We start from the raw sequence: 17,109 nt of genomic DNA, 5'->3' as shown, positions 1-17,109 counted from the left end.
CTCCAAGTCACGTGGCTTATCAATGTATGAAAAAGAATTCATGGCGATCTTGCTTGCTGTTCAACTATGGCGTCCTTACTTACAGTTTCAGGAGTTTGTGATTCTTACCTATCAGAAAAGCCTGACACAGCTCACTGATCAGAGGTTGCATACTCACTGGCAACAAAGGGTTTTCTCCAAACTATTGGGCCTGCAATACCGCATTGTCTACCGCTCAAGTTCTGATAACAGGGCAGCTGATGCGTTGTCTCGCCACCCCTCCCCTCCAGCTGTGTGTGCGACAGTCACCTCTTTGGTACCCTCCTGGATCTCTACAGTGCTTGCCAGTTATCGAGAGGACTCTTTCGCTACTACCTTGCTGACCAAGTTGTCGGTTGACTCAGTGGCTATACCACATTATTCCCTTCAGTCTGGCTTGCTCCGGTATAAGGGCCGAGTCTGGATTGGCAATGACCCGGCATTCCAACAGCAGCTTATCTTCCAATTTCACTCTAGCTCCTGGGGCGGCCATTCTGGCACACCAGTCACATATATGCGGCTCAAGCAATGCTTTGCATGGAGAGGTATGAAAACTGCCGTCAATCATTTTGTGTAGTCCTGTGTCGTCTGTCAGCAGTCCAAGTATGACAGATCCAAATCTCCAGGCCTCTTGCAGCCCTTGTAGGTTCCTGATTCAGCGTGGCAAGTGTTATCGATGGATTTCATCGAGGGCCTTCCATTGTCCCAAACCTTCGACTGTGTGCTGGTCATAGTCGATCTCCTGACCAAGTATGGCCATTTCATTCCCCTCCGTCACCCTTTTACGGCTGTCACAATTGCTAAGTCATTCTTTCAGCATGTTTATCGATTACATGGCCTTCCGAGCTCTATCATTTCGGATCGTGACCGCATATTTACAAGTCACTTCTGGTCTGAGCTGTTCAAGCTGGCGGATGTGTCCCTCTGTCGCAGCACCGCCTACCACCCCCAATTCGATGGTCAGACAGAGCGGCTTAACCAGTGCCTAGAAACCTATTTGAGGTGCTTTGTCCATGCTTGCCCCAACAAATGGAGTCAGTGGTTGCCATATGCAGAATTTTGGTATAATTCCTGTTTCCATTCGGCCATTGGTCGCTCACCCTTTGAGGCGCTATATGGATATCCTCCGTGTTTCCTGGCTGTTGACACTTGTGCTGTCTCTCATCCGGACGTCATTGTCTGGGCTTTAGACCGACAGTGGATGGACTAGCTTCTCCAACATCACCTCAACCGGGCCAAGCAACGGATGAAGAAACAGTCTGATCAACATAGATCAGAGCGCAGTTTTGCAGTGGGTGATCTCGTCTACCTCAAGCTGCAGCCGTATGTCCAAACTTCTCTGGCTCCTCGCTCCCATCAGAAACTTGCTTTCCGCTTCTTCGGACCATTACGGATTCTGGATCGTGTCGGTTCAGTGGCTTATAAACTTGAACTGCCTGCTCACTCGGCAATTCATCCGGTTTTTCATGTTTCACAACTGAAGAAGGCTGTTGGTGCCCATCATCAGGTAATCCCCACCCTACCGTCGGATTTTGCCATCCACTTGGCTCCATAATAGGTTCTGCAGACTCGTATGGTCGCCCGTGGTTCTTCTACTATACCTCAGGTACTTGTCAAATGGAACAATCTGCCATCGGCATTGCTACCTAGGAAGACTTTGAAGCTGTTCGCCAGGAGTATCCACACGCCACTGCTTGGGGGCAAGCAGTGTTCCAAGGGAGAGGGGATGTCAGCCACCGTAGTAACACGGCCCAAGAGCAAGATGGAGCACCCGGGAACCAGCCCAGAGGAAGAAGGCCCAGGAAGCCCAACCCGCGAGTATTCGGCGAGCAATGGGCTTGAATTCTTCGGCGCTTGCATGCGTGACGAGGCTGAGCCTCTGTAAAGACTATATCAGTCGGCGTGAGGAAGAGAGAGTTATTAGACATTTGTAAACACTGAACCGGATTTCCTAAACTAAGAACTCTTCCGCGCTATCTCTTGTTCCTTCTTCTTCTTTCTCCGATTTCTTCTTCCCAGTTCTTCCCATCTCCTACTGCTATCGCTCACAGGTGGACTGCCAACCGGACTCGGATCCTGCATCGTAGTAGTACTTGTATGGATCGGAGGCTGAATCCTGCATGTGGTCAAATGGGTTGTGCCCATTTCCATTGTCATAACTGACATTACTGGGTTTATCCGGTAATCCTGCTGGATGTTGTTGGCGTGAATGATCAACACTGTCACCAAGTTTATGTCTGGGATCATCGGTGACACCACCCAAAACGACCATCTTGTACCAGCTAACTGATGAGGAGGAGCTCCGATGAATGGAAGCAGCAGCTGCTCCTAGCCTCCCTCAATCTAAAAGTAAAATGCCAAATAATGAATAATCAGTGCCAGTACAGCAGAGTACAGGAAAGCACTAGTACTAGGTAACTTGTCAATTTGTAGAACTTGATCTGAATCGAGTTTCGTGAAACGAAATGGCCAACGGTGCATCGTGATGTTACAAAACATTCGCTTTGTAATTCTCTGTTTTTGTGGTGTGTGCAGTTAGCCAGTTACCACATGATTAAGGATTAACGCAATTATTAAAAACCAATAGTTGAATGATGGCAGACATTAAAAAACACCTTCCTTTTCAATTCGTGGTGGATGAGAAAATTTTGCACAAGAAGAAAGAGACAAGGCCAATTCTGCTCAGAGGGAGGAGTTGCTTGATTGATGAACATATATATGCAGTATATATAATAACTGAATTAAGCACACGGATTCCATTCAGCAGTTCAGTTTTACGCTAGGACAAGAACTAATATGCTAATTTTCTTGGTAATATCTAGTAGTTACGAACTATACTCCTACATAAATAAATAGATTTTATTTATAGGAGAAGAAGAAGCAAGCTTAAGGGATTTGGGATGGAAGAAGAAGCAAGCTTAAGGGATAAGGGATTTATAGGAGAAGAAGAAGCAAGCTTATATACGATAAGTCAGGAGGGGCCATTCCTCAAGACCTCTCAAGGGTAGGAATTATTTACTTACCTAGCTTGATGGAAGGGATTTGGGATGGACGGAGCTGAGCACGCCAGGGCCCAGGTCCCCGGAGCGAAGCGTAGCCTAGCTGCAGCTGCAGGGGAACCCAATCCAAATCCGAGTCGACGGAGACGCAGGGAGGAAAGGATGCAGTGGAGCTGGATCGCCTTCTCGCCTCCATCTAAGGGTGCGTTTAGATCCAAAAAATTTTGGATTTTGGCTCACTGTAGCATTTCGTTTGTATTTGGTAATTAGTGTCTAATTATGGACTAATTAGGTTTAAAAGTTTCGTCTCGCGATTTCTTGACCAACTGTGTAATTAGTTTTTTTTTTCGTCTATATTTAGTACTCCATGCATGTGCCGCAAGATTTGATGTGACGGTTACTATGCAAAATTTTTTGGGAACTAAACGGGGCCTAACTAGAATTGGAAATGGAATTTGGGAGGCGGCCAGAGGCCAGAGCTAGTTTTCCGAGAGAGAGCTGATGGCAATTGGCAAACAAGAAAAGTTGCTGGGACGCCTCACCTCCGTCGACAAGTTCAAGGTCAATCTTGTTGGGCTGCGCCTTCGACCGAAGTCCACCTGGAATCAATTTTGGCTTTTTCATTCAAACAAAACCAGCCAGCGGCTTTTAAATGGCCTTGCCTTTCCCCGTTGCCTTGCGTCCAACAAGTCGGGTCAATTTCATTTGCAAAAAAAAGGTTAGTATGATCAAAAGAGGTTTCACTACAGTACACTAGTGCTAGTATATTTTTTTATTAGCAAAGTTCAGAAGATAGAATATTATGGTCATGGAAGGCTACAACTAGAAATTCACTCCGATTCCTCCTTATTTATTCCCCTTGTTATTCATTTTCTCCAACAGATAACAGTGCAAGGACTGTCTTCAACATTACATTTTAAAAAAAAAATTGTTCTCCTTATCACTTTATTAGTCTGTTTCAACCACCAAAAACAATCAGGTCAAAGCCAATTGGTAACCAGGGCAAGTACAGCAGCAAATTTACATCAGGTTTAACAAGGAAGGCTATGGATCATCCTTAAACAACAAACAAGAAGCGAGCTGTCCTGTCCAGCAAAAGAACAGCAGCTCCAGCAGTGCCTCTATCCTCTAGTCCTTTTCTCGTCTACTGTACTATACAGCCATCTCAAGGCCTACGGGGATGGAAATTCGGCAAATTTCCCTCGGAGGGGGAAATATGACAACCTAAAAACTGGATTCACAAGGAAGGTGGCAGATGTTCTGTTGCTTCTCTGCAATATGGACAGAAAATTTCCTGTTGTGTGGTTTCAGTTTCTTTGCACCATACATGTATGACAACCTAAAAATTGGATTCACAAGGAAGGTGGCAGATGCTCTGTTGCTTCTCTGCAATATGGACGGAACATTTCCTGTTGTGTGGTTTCAGTTTCTTTGCACCATACATGTATGACAACCTAAAAATTGGATTCACAAGGAAGATGGCAGGTGTTCTGTTGCTTCTCTGCACTAAATTTCCTGTTGTCTGGTTTCAGTTTCTTTGCACCATACATGTTAACCAGGTGAAAGGTAGGTTATCCTCTGGAACCCACCATGGTTTTCTTCTCCTCTATTGATTCTCTGGACTTGCTCTCATCTTCGATCATCGCCTTCTTGGCAAGCTCGTAGCCTGCAAAGTTCATTGCACCAAGAGGGGCAATCCAGAAGAAGCGGGGGATCGCGCCCTTAAAAAGCCCAAGTGGACCCTCATTTCTAAGGATGGAGAAGACTATCATCTGCATAGACACTGGTGTGCCTGGAGGGGCAGTCATCATCCGCGTCTTCATCACGTCAAATGGAGTGGTCACTATTGCCGCAAGTCCTCCAGACAATGCTCCCACTGCCACTGTTTCCCATGCTTCCAAGTCTCTCTTCAAAACATGCTGTGCTGCCTGCAAAACCAAGGCGGACATCATTAAATATGTCAATAAGCAAGGCATAGTGGTACTGACATGACAGATACAGCTATTATTTACAAATTATGACAATCAAAACCACTAGTGGCACTAGTAAGTGGTAACTGACTAAATGAGTGAAAATTTCTACCCCTAACGCAGCTCCATTTGGTACCAACTTTCATGTGTAACAAAGAAATAAATCAAGCCGCAGGTATTTACATATGCAAGTAACAAACTTCCATTAGGCTGCCTTTCTAGAGTCAGAGGAATGGTAAAATTTTTTGGGGGGTTTTCCAAACTGTAGAACTGATAATAAGCTCAAAATCAGCCAAAGGTAGTATCTGACTTGTTAACAACATAGGGATTTGAGAATGCCACTTGAAGGTCTGGTGAAAACATAGAATCAATAAAAAACTGAGGATACCTTCTTAGCCTCTGCATAGAGGCACATTCCAGCAACATAGAACGGAACCTCGCGACAGAGTGTGGCCCCAGTGCCACGAAAAAATCCCTTTGGGCCATCTTGTCGCATGGTGCCAACAATTGCCTCCCCTACATTGTTGAAGATTCCAGCTTGCAAACGCTGCTTAAGAACCTCACAAGGTATACGGACTGCAGTCCCTAGGACTGTGCTGCAGAAGGAAGCCATTGATTGCACCTATGGAACAAAAAGCCAATCATCAAGCAATTCCACAAAGCACAACAATTATTGCGGAGACCAGAAAGTTTCTGTTACAAATACTAAGTTCTGTTCTATCATGAGATTTATAAGGTGCTCCAGGTCCCTTTATTATAGAGAATATAGAGTTTGCACAAGTACTGGAGTAGTAAATCGTACCTGAATCTCTGGAAGTGTCGGAGCGACATTAATTAATACAAGCTTGCTTGCTTCAAAGATTCCTGTCCTCAAACCATGGCTGCAAATGACAGGATTTGAGTTTTGTAGCCTACAAAGAATTTTACATATAAACCAATTAAACAGCACAGACCTTGAAAACTGGCCGAGAATTGCTGGGATAGAACCTCGATACAATCCCTGAAGCCCAATTTGTGGAAGCTTTGAAATGAGCTCTGGAAATGAGAGTGTAGATGCTTGGACACGTGTCTGATACAGCAAAAAAGATAAAGAATTGAATTTGGGTATTTTGGTCGGTAGACTGAACTGTTATCTTAAACTAATCCATGAGGTTACAGATAATGCCTTGGCAAACCACATGCTTATTGATTTGTGATGGGCAATCATAGTCATAATAAAGGAATATCTATACACAGAGAGCTCCTAATTAAAATGTGCTTTATTGAATCACTTGTTTGAACTAAAATGGTATAAACAAGCATGGTACTGTACCTTCATTGAATCAATAGGATGCAGCAGAGAGGTAGAGAGCGCACTTGCAAGACCTCCAGCTAAAGCAGACTTCAAAACACTTCCTGTGGATATTTCTATAGGTGGGGGAACAGCAACAACAGTAGCAGCTTCAAACCAGATGTTCCTGAATGCATTTGTAAGTGAAGAAAAGGTAAGATGGAAAAGAGAGCACCATATAATGTTGAAAGATAGTCAGAATTGGTGATAGTTGCAGAGTCACAATTCACTAAAGCCAATTCAAGCACAAGTTTCTTCTAACAGGATACATCAGACATACCGAGGATCATCCTCAAGGCGTTCTGAAGGAAGTAGAAGCATGAAGTTCCGGAAATGGCCATATGAGATTGATGCTTTTGAATCAGAATTTAGATACCGTAGCATGGCAATGGCATTATCTTCATTGGCCGGAAGTCCAGCACCTTTCAAGGAAGTCAAAATTTGATGCTTGTGAAGTGTTCCAGACTTGCTCAAACACAACGTGGTATATGCTCGGAGAATGGTTGCCTCCTTCTGTTCCATCAAGGATAAAAATTGCTTCCACCCAATTGATTTCGAAAAGAAGTTGCTTCTTGTATGGCGGAACAATTCTCTAGCATACCTCCTTGGTAACCGCCTCTTCCTCATTGCAATTTCGAGATCTTCTAGAGTGACTTGGCCATCACCATCTCTGTCTAACCCTTCAAAGAATCGCTTTCCTGCAGCAGCAGAACATCAGCTACAAATATCACCTTATGATCCAGCTAATACATAAAAAGAGCAACCTTTTCATAAGTATCACTATGTTATGCAGAATGCTGAATTGCTGAGGCACCGATTAGAGCCATAGTTTGAAAATCCTATGATGGATATAGACCGTAGCTTGACCAAAAGTGTACTAACAGGAAAAATAACAGATGGATCAATTAAAATGTCTGATAGGAATATCTTTGATAGTAGTCACCTAAATTTTCTAGATACAGTGGTACAATAATGGATAACATCAGTACAGATTTTAGAATCTGCATATTTGAATAAGTCTAGTGATTAAATTGTGCGCAATATAAGAACTTCGACATAAAAACTGGCATTTCAGTCTTCTACAGAGGACTGACGGTCACTGATCTAATTTGGTGATTCCCCCAACTGGTGCCATATGGTAAAATCGATGCATGATTGGCAATTGCAGACCATGAGCCTACATACTGAAATGAGGACACCTCTCTGTTCGAAAATGAAAAATGATGTTACCTTCAATTTCTGCATATCTGAAGAAGTCTTGCACTGAGAAAAGCTTCTTCTTGTCAGGATGTGCATCTGCCGATGTTGATGATCTGCTCACCAGCTGCGGGACTAATTCAATGAGTTCTGTCAGTGAAACTGCCGACAGCGTAGACCGCAGACGCTCCACATTTGACAAAGGAATGTTAAGCAGCCGGGCAGGCAATATCTGTGCTGGCTGCTGTGTACCACTAGCATTGTCCACTGCCTCGCTGTCCCCAATTCCACCACCATCCTCCTGGTCGCTGTCCCCAATTCCACCACCATCCTCCTGGTCGCTTACTGGTGCTGGTGCAGGGACAGGGGACGCACCACCCATGATCCTTGCTCGTGGCGGCAGTGCCCCAACCTTTGCAAAGCCCAGGTTGGAAAGGAACCCATCGAAATCGGCCCTCTTCCCATCGATTATCTTCCTGAGAACCACAAATTGCTCGAGCTGTCGGGTAGCCAAACCAAATTCTTCACCTTTCTGCCTGCAGGCATCCTCCAGCAAGTGCAGGTTGTGGGCGAAGGCGTCGAACGCAATGCAGAGCGGGAGCTCCAGTTGCTGCTTCGGGGTGGCGCCATTGCTGTGATCCCAGTGGAGCGGCGGGGATTGTTTGCCTCCCCGCCGCTTGGGCTTGAAGCACCTGGCGAATGACTTGAGGGGCTTATGGAGGAAGTTGGTGACGACGACGTGGAGGTGGAGCAGGCAGTCGGCCTCGGGTTCCTTGGGGATGGGATTGGGACCGGAATGGGATCCGGGGATGTGGATGACGGGAAGGTGAAGGTGCGCGATGGCGCCACGGGTGGCTGCGAGGAAGGCTTCTAAGGGGCGGTCGGGCGCCATGGGCATCAGGGACAGGCACTAGGTGGTGGTTGCTGTCCGGTGGCGGTGGACTCCGGCGAGCGGCGGGGAAGGCATAGCAGCAACCAGCAAGGCGATCACTCAGAGGAGTTCTGAGTGGGCGACAGCCGGGTTCTTCTTCCAGTGAGGGAGACGAGAGTAGCGAGCGGTGGGCAGGCGGCGGTGGAGGCCGGCCGTGGCCGGCGGTGACGAGAGGGCCGAGGTGGAGCTGTAGCTGTAGCAGTTGCAGACGAGACGGGAGGTGGAGAAGCGGCGAGCCGCGAGACCATGAGAAATTGAGGAAACTGCAGAATTAAATTAATTTCTTGAGGAAATTGAAATGAACTACGATATTCAGATGGATCTGCTTTTTCGGTATTTGTTTGTGTTCACTTGTTCAGGATAACTGGGAGAACGTGCTTTGCTTTATTTTTGAAAGATAGAGTACTTTTAAAAAACATTTTAGAAAATTTCTAAATATTTTTAAATTGAGAAAAAATTTGTTATGCTACCTAATTGACCGCAGCAATGCCAATTGGTGACCAAAAATAAAGGTGTAGCTTTTATTTTTACAAAAAAAAATAAAGGTCCCTCTTCAAAGCTGTATTAGGAGAGCTTGATTTTAAGGTTTATACTAGGTAAAGATGTCAAACATTTATTACATTAGAAATAATTTGAGGCTTATTATGCGCCATCAATAGATTTATTATTAGGGTAGGAGATATTATATAGAGCCTTCTAAAAAATATGTCTTCCTTCTATGGTTTTATTTTTTTTTTTAAACTTAACTCTTCCATCTGTGGCCTTCCGTAGGTCTGCTAGGGTCACCAGTCAGCTTTGCCATTGCCATTAGTAGACACGCGAAATGACTAAAATACTTTTGCTTGTTTTGATCTCTTTCTCTGTTTCTACCGCAGCACAAAGAGGGTGGGGGAAAAACACCAAGCGAGCGAGCATGGAGGAGGGCGCCGACGGGATCTCCGGCCAGGGGCCTCCGTCGGATCCACGGCCAGCCGGCCCCCCTCCCACCCTTGGCCGGGGCCTCTTTCGCCTCGAGGTGCTCCAATCGCTCTCCCTCGCCCACAGCAAAGTCTCCGGCAACGTCCCCGCCAAGCTCGCCGGCCTCCCGGCACTCCAGACGCTGGACGTCAACGCCAACCGGCGCCATCTCGGAGGGGCTCTTCGGCCGCTCCACTCCCTACGCGACGTCTTGCTCACCAGCAACGCCTTCTCCGTCTGATGGCTGAGCAGGTGCAACTGCTGGAGCAGAGCTTCGAGGCGGTCCCATGCATGGCCGAGCGCTAAGGCCTGTGCGCCCTCCCCGTGCACACACGCACGCAGGTGCGCTGCTGTGCTTGCGCCGAATCGAACGTGCGGCCGAGCAATGCCTAGGGTGAACACGTGATGTCATCTGGCCGTTTTTTCTTAGAAAAATAAATCCCAAATACACCAGAAATACTATGCATACCTGTGGACCTGAGCCATTCATCTTCTGATATGCGGTCAAGATTAAAAGGGCCCCTACCCTTTCACCCAGTCACAGAACAGTCCATGCAATCTTGCATTCTAACTCTGGAAACGGGAGAGGCAGCAATGTCATTTTATCCCACACTTAACACCGTTGATAGCCTGAATTGGATGGAAGACCGTAGAAAGAAGATATTTTCGTTTTCAGGCCATACACATAAGTTCAAGAAAGAAAAAGACCGAGACGCATTTTTTAAGGCCACACAGGTATCTCTATTATATATCCCCTTGCTGTTACAAGGATAAAATGGATGCGTGGCTAAACAGAGAACTTCCTAACACGTAGATGTAAATGCTAACATTAATAGTAATAAATAATATAATGTTTTTTACATAAAAAAAGTATCACTGAGTGGGCCTTTTTCTAAGAAAAAGAATGGACCCACATCAACGATACGGATAAGTGTGGCAGAACCGCCTAATCTAATGCCTCCCAGAAGTACTTGTCTTCCATTAGATACTAAGCACTCAAAGTAGAACACTAAATTACTCAGTTCCATCGGGCACACCCCAGGGAAGAACCCGAAAATCCACATTTTTGCCATCAGGATCACAAAGGAGAAAATAAAGCTTACATCATTCTTAACCATTTTTTACATCACTTTTAACATAACATCAGAGTATAATATTTATGATTACAACAGCGGAATATAATCATATTATCAGAGTTATAAACAATTTAATTGAACAGCGGAATATAAACATGTGATCAGAATTACAGCGGAAATAAATATCTAATCATGACATGATGAAGTATTGATATATAAACTACGACAATAGATTATGAAACTTTCATTTATAAAAGCATTTGGTGAAAGTTATAAATAACAACTACGATCGCAGCGTAAAGGAATCATTGCTGAGCCCACTAGGAGGTATCCACACACAATGGTCAACTCTAGCATCCACCTGTCAACTCTAGCATCCACATATCACCTGCAACAGGGGGAATAAAACCCTGAGTACTCAATTATACTCAGCAAGACTTACCCGACAGGAGAAAAGAAAAGACTACAAGGATATGTAAGACTATCTGGCTTGTGGGTTTATTGTAATTGTAGAAAGCATTACTAAGCATGCGTCCTTATATTCGATTTTTATTAATAGCCGCATTGATTCATTAACTAACCATTCTATGTAAGCATCTGTACTACTTTCAAGCAGGTGGTAAGCAATCAGATTTCATTTTTCCATCTTCCATCTTTCATCTTCAGTTCTTACTACGGTGCTAGACACGAAATAAGTCGTACCGGATCGCCCGGCGATTCGCGAATCAATGCCCCCAGCTGGGTACCCCAAAAACACACGCTCCGCTTGTACCTCGGGCACAAGCAGTACCAACCCATCACCCTCTTGTCCTGGGTGTCTAGGTCCCTGTCTAAACTGGGACTCCAAGCCTGCGCCCCTGAGTCCCGGACTCAGTGCGGTGCAAGGACCTCCTAACCCAAAAACCACCCTTACAGTCGGTCCAAAAAAAGAGCCGGATCCACGACAAGAAAGCAACAAGTCTTCCAAGCGCCCATATACAAGTATGTGTTCGGGATAATAAATCTATGACTTGCCCACGATGCCTTATGCAACGACTGGTCCTTAACGACATAGACAGGGAAAAGCAGTGTAACCAAGTCATGCCCCGCGTCCACGGCGACACAACCTCTTACACCCACCAATACCCAAACCATATCCCTGCCCGGTCACCATTTTTTCTTTCCACCATTTATATTTTTCAAGTGATAATAATACAGTAATATATTTCCTATCTCTCGCGAGTGACAGACAATCACTCGATTTTTATCGAAGTCCTGTAGCATAGCAATCTACACGATCCTATCATACTAGTAAGACTCATAGGATAAAGATATATATATATATATATATATATATATATATATATATGCAAGTGGGTTTCATTCAACTCCTTAAAACTTAATGCACAACTATAATTTAAACTGTAGAAAAGTAGGGGTTATGCACCGGGGCTTGCTTGGGTAAGATATAACCAAAAGTTAGTATTTGTATCTTCAGATCATCCACCATCAACTGAATAGAAAGCCTATTGCATCATCTCCTGAAAAGAATACCATTACACCATCTCGAATTTCCAATCATCCTTCAATTGATCCGTTGATCCATCATCGTACCTATATGATATGCATTGATGTAAATGCATAGATGTAAATAACCAATGACAGCCGAAACGCTTAGAAATCCGATCATGCCTCACAAGCTAACGAGCTAGCTCTAACGACGATCGTACTTAGGCTACATATCCATGTTGGCGAATAAGGCGTTATTTCCCAACATATGTTTTAGTTATATAAACCCAAGTTGTTTCTTTATTCTATTCTATTAATTTAATCTTTACTCGAAATGGGGCATTATTATCTATCTAGCAAACTAATTATTCCGGAGCTACAAAAATTACAGTGAGTACCTAATATTGCTAGGAGCCTACTGTAAAAATTACAGATCCAACACTATTACCAATTTATCACGGAAATTTCTATAAGTTCTCCTTTTAACAATATTAAGCATTTTAAAATAATTATAGCAACACTAAAAACATACCGAGTCTATATGAACAAAATACACTACTAGGTAGATCATGATTTTCGGAACTCAACAAAATTGGTTTCATAATTTTTGGATTCCTCTACTATTTTATACAATGTTTTCCTAAACGGTAAACGGTTTTTATACGGTCGCCCTTCGTTTAGCGTTTAGGCTGTTTACACGGTGGCCTTGTTCGCATGCCTTTAAACTCGGCTTGATCCGCTTCTTTTTTCATCCGGAACAGTATTTTTCTCTCATAAATTCCTCCAGATTCATCCAGATTTCTCCAAATTCCTTCAAAATTCCTCCAAGTGAACGGGCCGGTGTTTAAACGAAGTTAAACGGTCTAAACGGTTTTGTACTTTTAAAAAAATACATATATAATTATATATGTGCATGTAAAAAATCAAGTATTCTAGCATTTATACATATTTATCCGAGTAAAAATTAATTATTTTGGTATGTGTCGGTGTTTCGGACCGGTGGGCCCTCAACCAACTAGTAAATTTGTACTGCGTGTTCCCAATCCCGGATGGTGATGCAAAGAGACACAAGGTTTATACTGGTTCGGATAATGGGTACCCTACGTCCAGTTTGAAATATCGATCTTGTATTCCTTGCACCGAAATGCTCGTAGTAGGGGGTTACAAGCAGGGTGAGAGAGGGAGCTAGTCCCAGGTCTCTAGGTGGAGCGGCGTGGATTGCTTAAGATGTTGATCTCAAGCCATGGGGGAGCTCGTGTGTTCGTCCGTGTGGGCACAGGCCTAATCCTTCGTCTCCCTAGAAACGGCCCAGGTCCCTCCCTTTTATAGTTGAAGGGGGGACCAGGGTGATACATTCGCTAGCTACATGGCGTCGTACGGACGGAGGCGGCATGTCCGAGTCCTGTAGCCTATTACTGTGGCAGCATGGGCAACGGAGTGGTCTCGTCCTTGAAGTGCTGGGGTGACATGCCGGTCACATCCGATCCTGTGTGTCGTGGGAGCTCTAGTGCTATCTCGAAGCGGGCGTGGCGGTCGGCGTGCTGGTCACTGTGTGTTGACTGCGCGAGAAGCCGAGGCTCAGTTGGTGCCGAGGCCGAGCCATCATGGGGGTCTCGGCAGACGTGAATCCCGAGGTTGCCAAGACCCTGATGTAAATTGCCGAGGCTTGGAGGGAACAGTTGGTCTCGTACGCTGATTCTGAGGCTATGGTGACCTGGACTAGACTCCCCATGCCACGTTGTCTCCGGGGCGAGGGTTACGTGGTACAGTGTAGTGCAGGCGCTGATCGTGGGCACAGCACCAGAACATAGTGGCCGGTAATCCCAGTCGCATCATGTCCTGGTCGGTATGGTGTTGATGCGACTTCTTGTCCCGTCGGCCACTCTACGGTATCGAGCCATCGTCCGACTAAGATTGCGAGAGTGGTTGATGCATTAATGGGCCGTGACGCTCTGTCGGGGAGCCCGGTCGAGGCAGAAGCGACGGGTTATTACCGAGCCGGCCTCGAGCGATACGAAGAATCGCTGTCTCGTTCGAGGCTTTACGCGCGAGGCCTTGGGCGAGACGGAGAATTGGTTCCTCATTGAGGCCTCCCGCGCGAGGCCTCTCGCGAGGCGGAGACTTGGCAGGCCATCGAGGCCTCCCGTGCGAAGCCTTGTGCGAGGCGGAGAGCCAGTGGGCTCGGACAATGCCGGAGGTCAACCGATGGTTTACCTTTTGGCTTCATCTTTGATAGAGCTTAAGTGATTCATTTGGTTAAACGTTCGGGGTACCCCATTTTATGGTACCCGACAGTAGCCCCCGAGCCTTAGGAAGAGCGTGAGCGCTCTTCTTGAGGTTTTGACGAGGCTTGACTTGCGGCAGCTCCTGGCGAACTAGTGTTTCGTACTTCGAGGCTTCGGTGGGTGCGCGCGAGCGCACCCGCCGGATGTAGCCCCCGAGGCCCTGGAGGAGTGGATTCATTCCTCTAGGGTCTTTTTCTCACGTTGACCGAGGGATGTTATCGTATTTGCCGAGCCCATAAGTGTGAGTTCGGGTCGCGGGGTCTCGGCAAGATCGCAGGAAGAACCCTCGAGCCTCTGCACGGAGCGAGAGGGCGATTAGGAGTCCTCCTGACTTTTTGTGTGACCCTCACGCTTCCTTTTCGCTCGGAAGGAGGGGTAGAATATGCCAGGCTACCCTCGGTGGGCGCGAGCGGTGACACTTCTGGTGAGCTGTTATCGGGTAAGTCCGAGTGGAGGCCCGTGCCCCGTTCGCTAGGGGTCGGCTAGCAGTCTAGAGATGCACTCCAAGAGTACCAGAGGGTTTCTCTAGTGGGTGCCAGGGCCGTTCGCTGGGCCTCGGTGGCTCGGTGCCTCCCTATGGTGGGATCCCATTCGTAGACCTCCCTGCCGATCTCGGACACGACTTAGGGCATCCCAAGCGTTTTGCTCGCTTGGGCCTTGGCCCCATACGGGCTCGCCCATAGTCGTCCCTGACTCTGTTGCCCTGGGGCGGCTGTCGAAACCCTTAGGGGCCCAGCCTTCGAACCCCTAGACCGTAACGGGCTCGATGCCCTTTATCGTGTTTTCTCGAGTTTTCAAGTGCGGGCTTGGGTCGCTTGTCTTTGTCTTGGGTGCAGGAGGAGCCCCCGAGCCTCCACACAGAGCGAGGGGGCGGTCGGGGGTCCCTCCGACTTTTTTGTTCGACCCTCGCACATCCTTTTCGTTCGGATGGAGGGTTTTTTTGCCGAGCCCACTTGTGTGCGAGTCTGGGTCGCTGGGTCTCGGCAAAATTGCAGGGAGAGCCCCTAAGCCTCTACATGGAGCAAGAGGGCGATCAGGAGTTCCCATGGCTTTTTGTACGCCCCTTGCGCGTGAGGGTTTGTTTGCCGAGCCCCCCTTGGGTGCGAGCCTAGGTCGCGAGGTCTCGGCATATCTGCAGGAAGAGCTCCCTAGCCTCTGCACGGAGCGAGAGGGCCATCAGGAGTTCCCCTGGCTTTTTGAACGACCCTCGTGCGTCATTTTTGCTCAGAAGGAGGGGTTGTTTTGCCGAGCCCCCTTGAATGCGAGCCTAGGTCGCTGGGTCTCGGCAAGGTTGCAGGGAGAGCCCCTTAGCCTCTACATGGAGCAAGAGGGCCGTTAGGGGTTCCCCTAGCTTTTCATACAACCCTCATGCTTCCTTTTTATTCATAAGGAGGGGTGGAATATGCCAAGCTACCCTCGATGGGCACGAGCGGTGGCACTTTCGGTGAGCTGTTATCGGGTGAGTCCGAGTGGAGGCCCGTACCCCATTCACTAGGGGTCAGCTAGCGGTCCAGAGACGCACTCCAAGAGTACCAGAGGGTTTCTCTAGTGGGTGCCGGGGCCGTTCACTGGGCCCTGGTGGCTCGGTGCCTCCTTACGGTGGGATCCCATTCGGAGACCTCCATGTTGGTCTCGGACACGACTTAGGGCGTCCCAAGCGTTTCGCTTGCTTGGGCCTCGGCCCCATGTGGGCTCGCCCGCAGTCGTCCCTGACTCTATTGCCCTAGGGGGCTGTCGAAACCCTTAGGGGCCCAGCCTTCGAACCCCTGGACTGTAATGGGCTTGGCACCCAGTTCCTTCGTCTGAAAGGAATAGGGTGGGGGGATATCTCCCCCATCGGCTCGACAATAGCTGGTGCGCCTTTTGAGGCAATTTTCTCGGGGAGGCAGAACGATGCCTGCCGCTGCAGCGGTCGGACATGACGTGGTGTCAGTGGATGGGACGTAACTGTTCCCGTGATTAATGAGGAAAAAGTGGGCACATGGACGGTAAAATCGGATCAGGATTAACCGCGCCGGATCTGTGGGAAACTTCCCCAATTTCGTTGCTCGTCCATTTCGCCTTCATCCTGCATAAATATGCAACGAGCCTCGCCCCTCCTCTCCTTACCTTGCCTATTTTAGCTTTGCCGCCTTTGAGCCGTCGCTAGAGCAGAGAGCCCCAGGAGGAAGAAGGGAGGGAGGCGAGGAGGAGGGAGAGAGAGACTCACTGCCATAGTCGAACCCTCCATCGCCCTCATGGCTGATGGCACTGTTGTCATCGAGGCAGACCCTTGGGGTCCATCCGACGTCACCATGGAGATGCTTCAGTCGCTTGTCGACGGTGGGCTTCTTCGTTCGGTTACCGACCCCAGCAGGCCGGAGTGGATCGCTCCATCGGGCGAGCCGGAGCCGAGGCCTCATGACGGTTATGTCGTGAGCTTCGTGTCTTTTCACAAGCATGGCCTCGGCCTTCCAGTGGACCGGTTCATGCGGGCGCTCCCACACTACTACGGCATGGTGCTCCACAACTTCAACCCTAATTCCATCACATAGGCGGCCATCTTCGTCGCTGTCTGCGAGGGGTATCTGGGGATTGCTCCCCATTGGGAGCTGTGGCTCCACCTCTTCTGGGCGGGGCACACCACCAAGCCGACGGGTACGTTAGGCACGAGGAAGGTGGTGAGGGCCGACGGCTGCACTCTCCAAGTGCGCCAGGACCGTCAGCACCTCTACATACCGGCCCAGCTTGCGTTAACCAATCGCCGATGGTACACGAGCTAGTTCTATCTTTGCAATGACGACGGTGGACTTCCCCCCTACACCGGGCGGATCGTGGGGAGCTGACTAGAGAGGTGGAAGTATGGCATCCCGAGGGAG

At 47.7% G+C, this 17,109-nt stretch overlaps 1 protein-coding gene across 1 annotated transcript; it reads right to left on the bottom strand.

The window, feature by feature from the left end:
- Nucleotides 1-3,941: 3,941 nt before the first annotated feature.
- LOC136504792 (uncharacterized) lies at nt 3,942-8,705 on the bottom strand. The gene is made up of 7 exons (XM_066499792.1): nt 7,548-8,705; nt 6,598-7,015; nt 6,300-6,444; nt 5,941-6,056; nt 5,790-5,868; nt 5,376-5,609; nt 3,942-4,945 (listed from the first exon to the last, which is right to left on the bottom strand). The coding sequence occupies exons 1-7, from the start codon at nt 8,410-8,412 to the stop codon at nt 4,589-4,591; spliced, it is 2,214 nt and encodes a 737-aa protein (XP_066355889.1). The 5' UTR covers nt 8,413-8,705; the 3' UTR covers nt 3,942-4,588.
- Nucleotides 8,706-17,109: the final 8,404 nt, after the last annotated feature.

Source organism: Miscanthus floridulus, chromosome 14 (genome assembly GCF_019320115.1).
Source record: "Miscanthus floridulus cultivar M001 chromosome 14, ASM1932011v1, whole genome shotgun sequence".
NCBI classification, from domain to species: Eukaryota; Viridiplantae; Streptophyta; class Magnoliopsida; order Poales; family Poaceae; genus Miscanthus; species Miscanthus floridulus.
The sequence above is the reverse complement of the archived record's forward strand: the minus strand, read 5'-3'. Positions and strand labels throughout refer to the sequence as shown.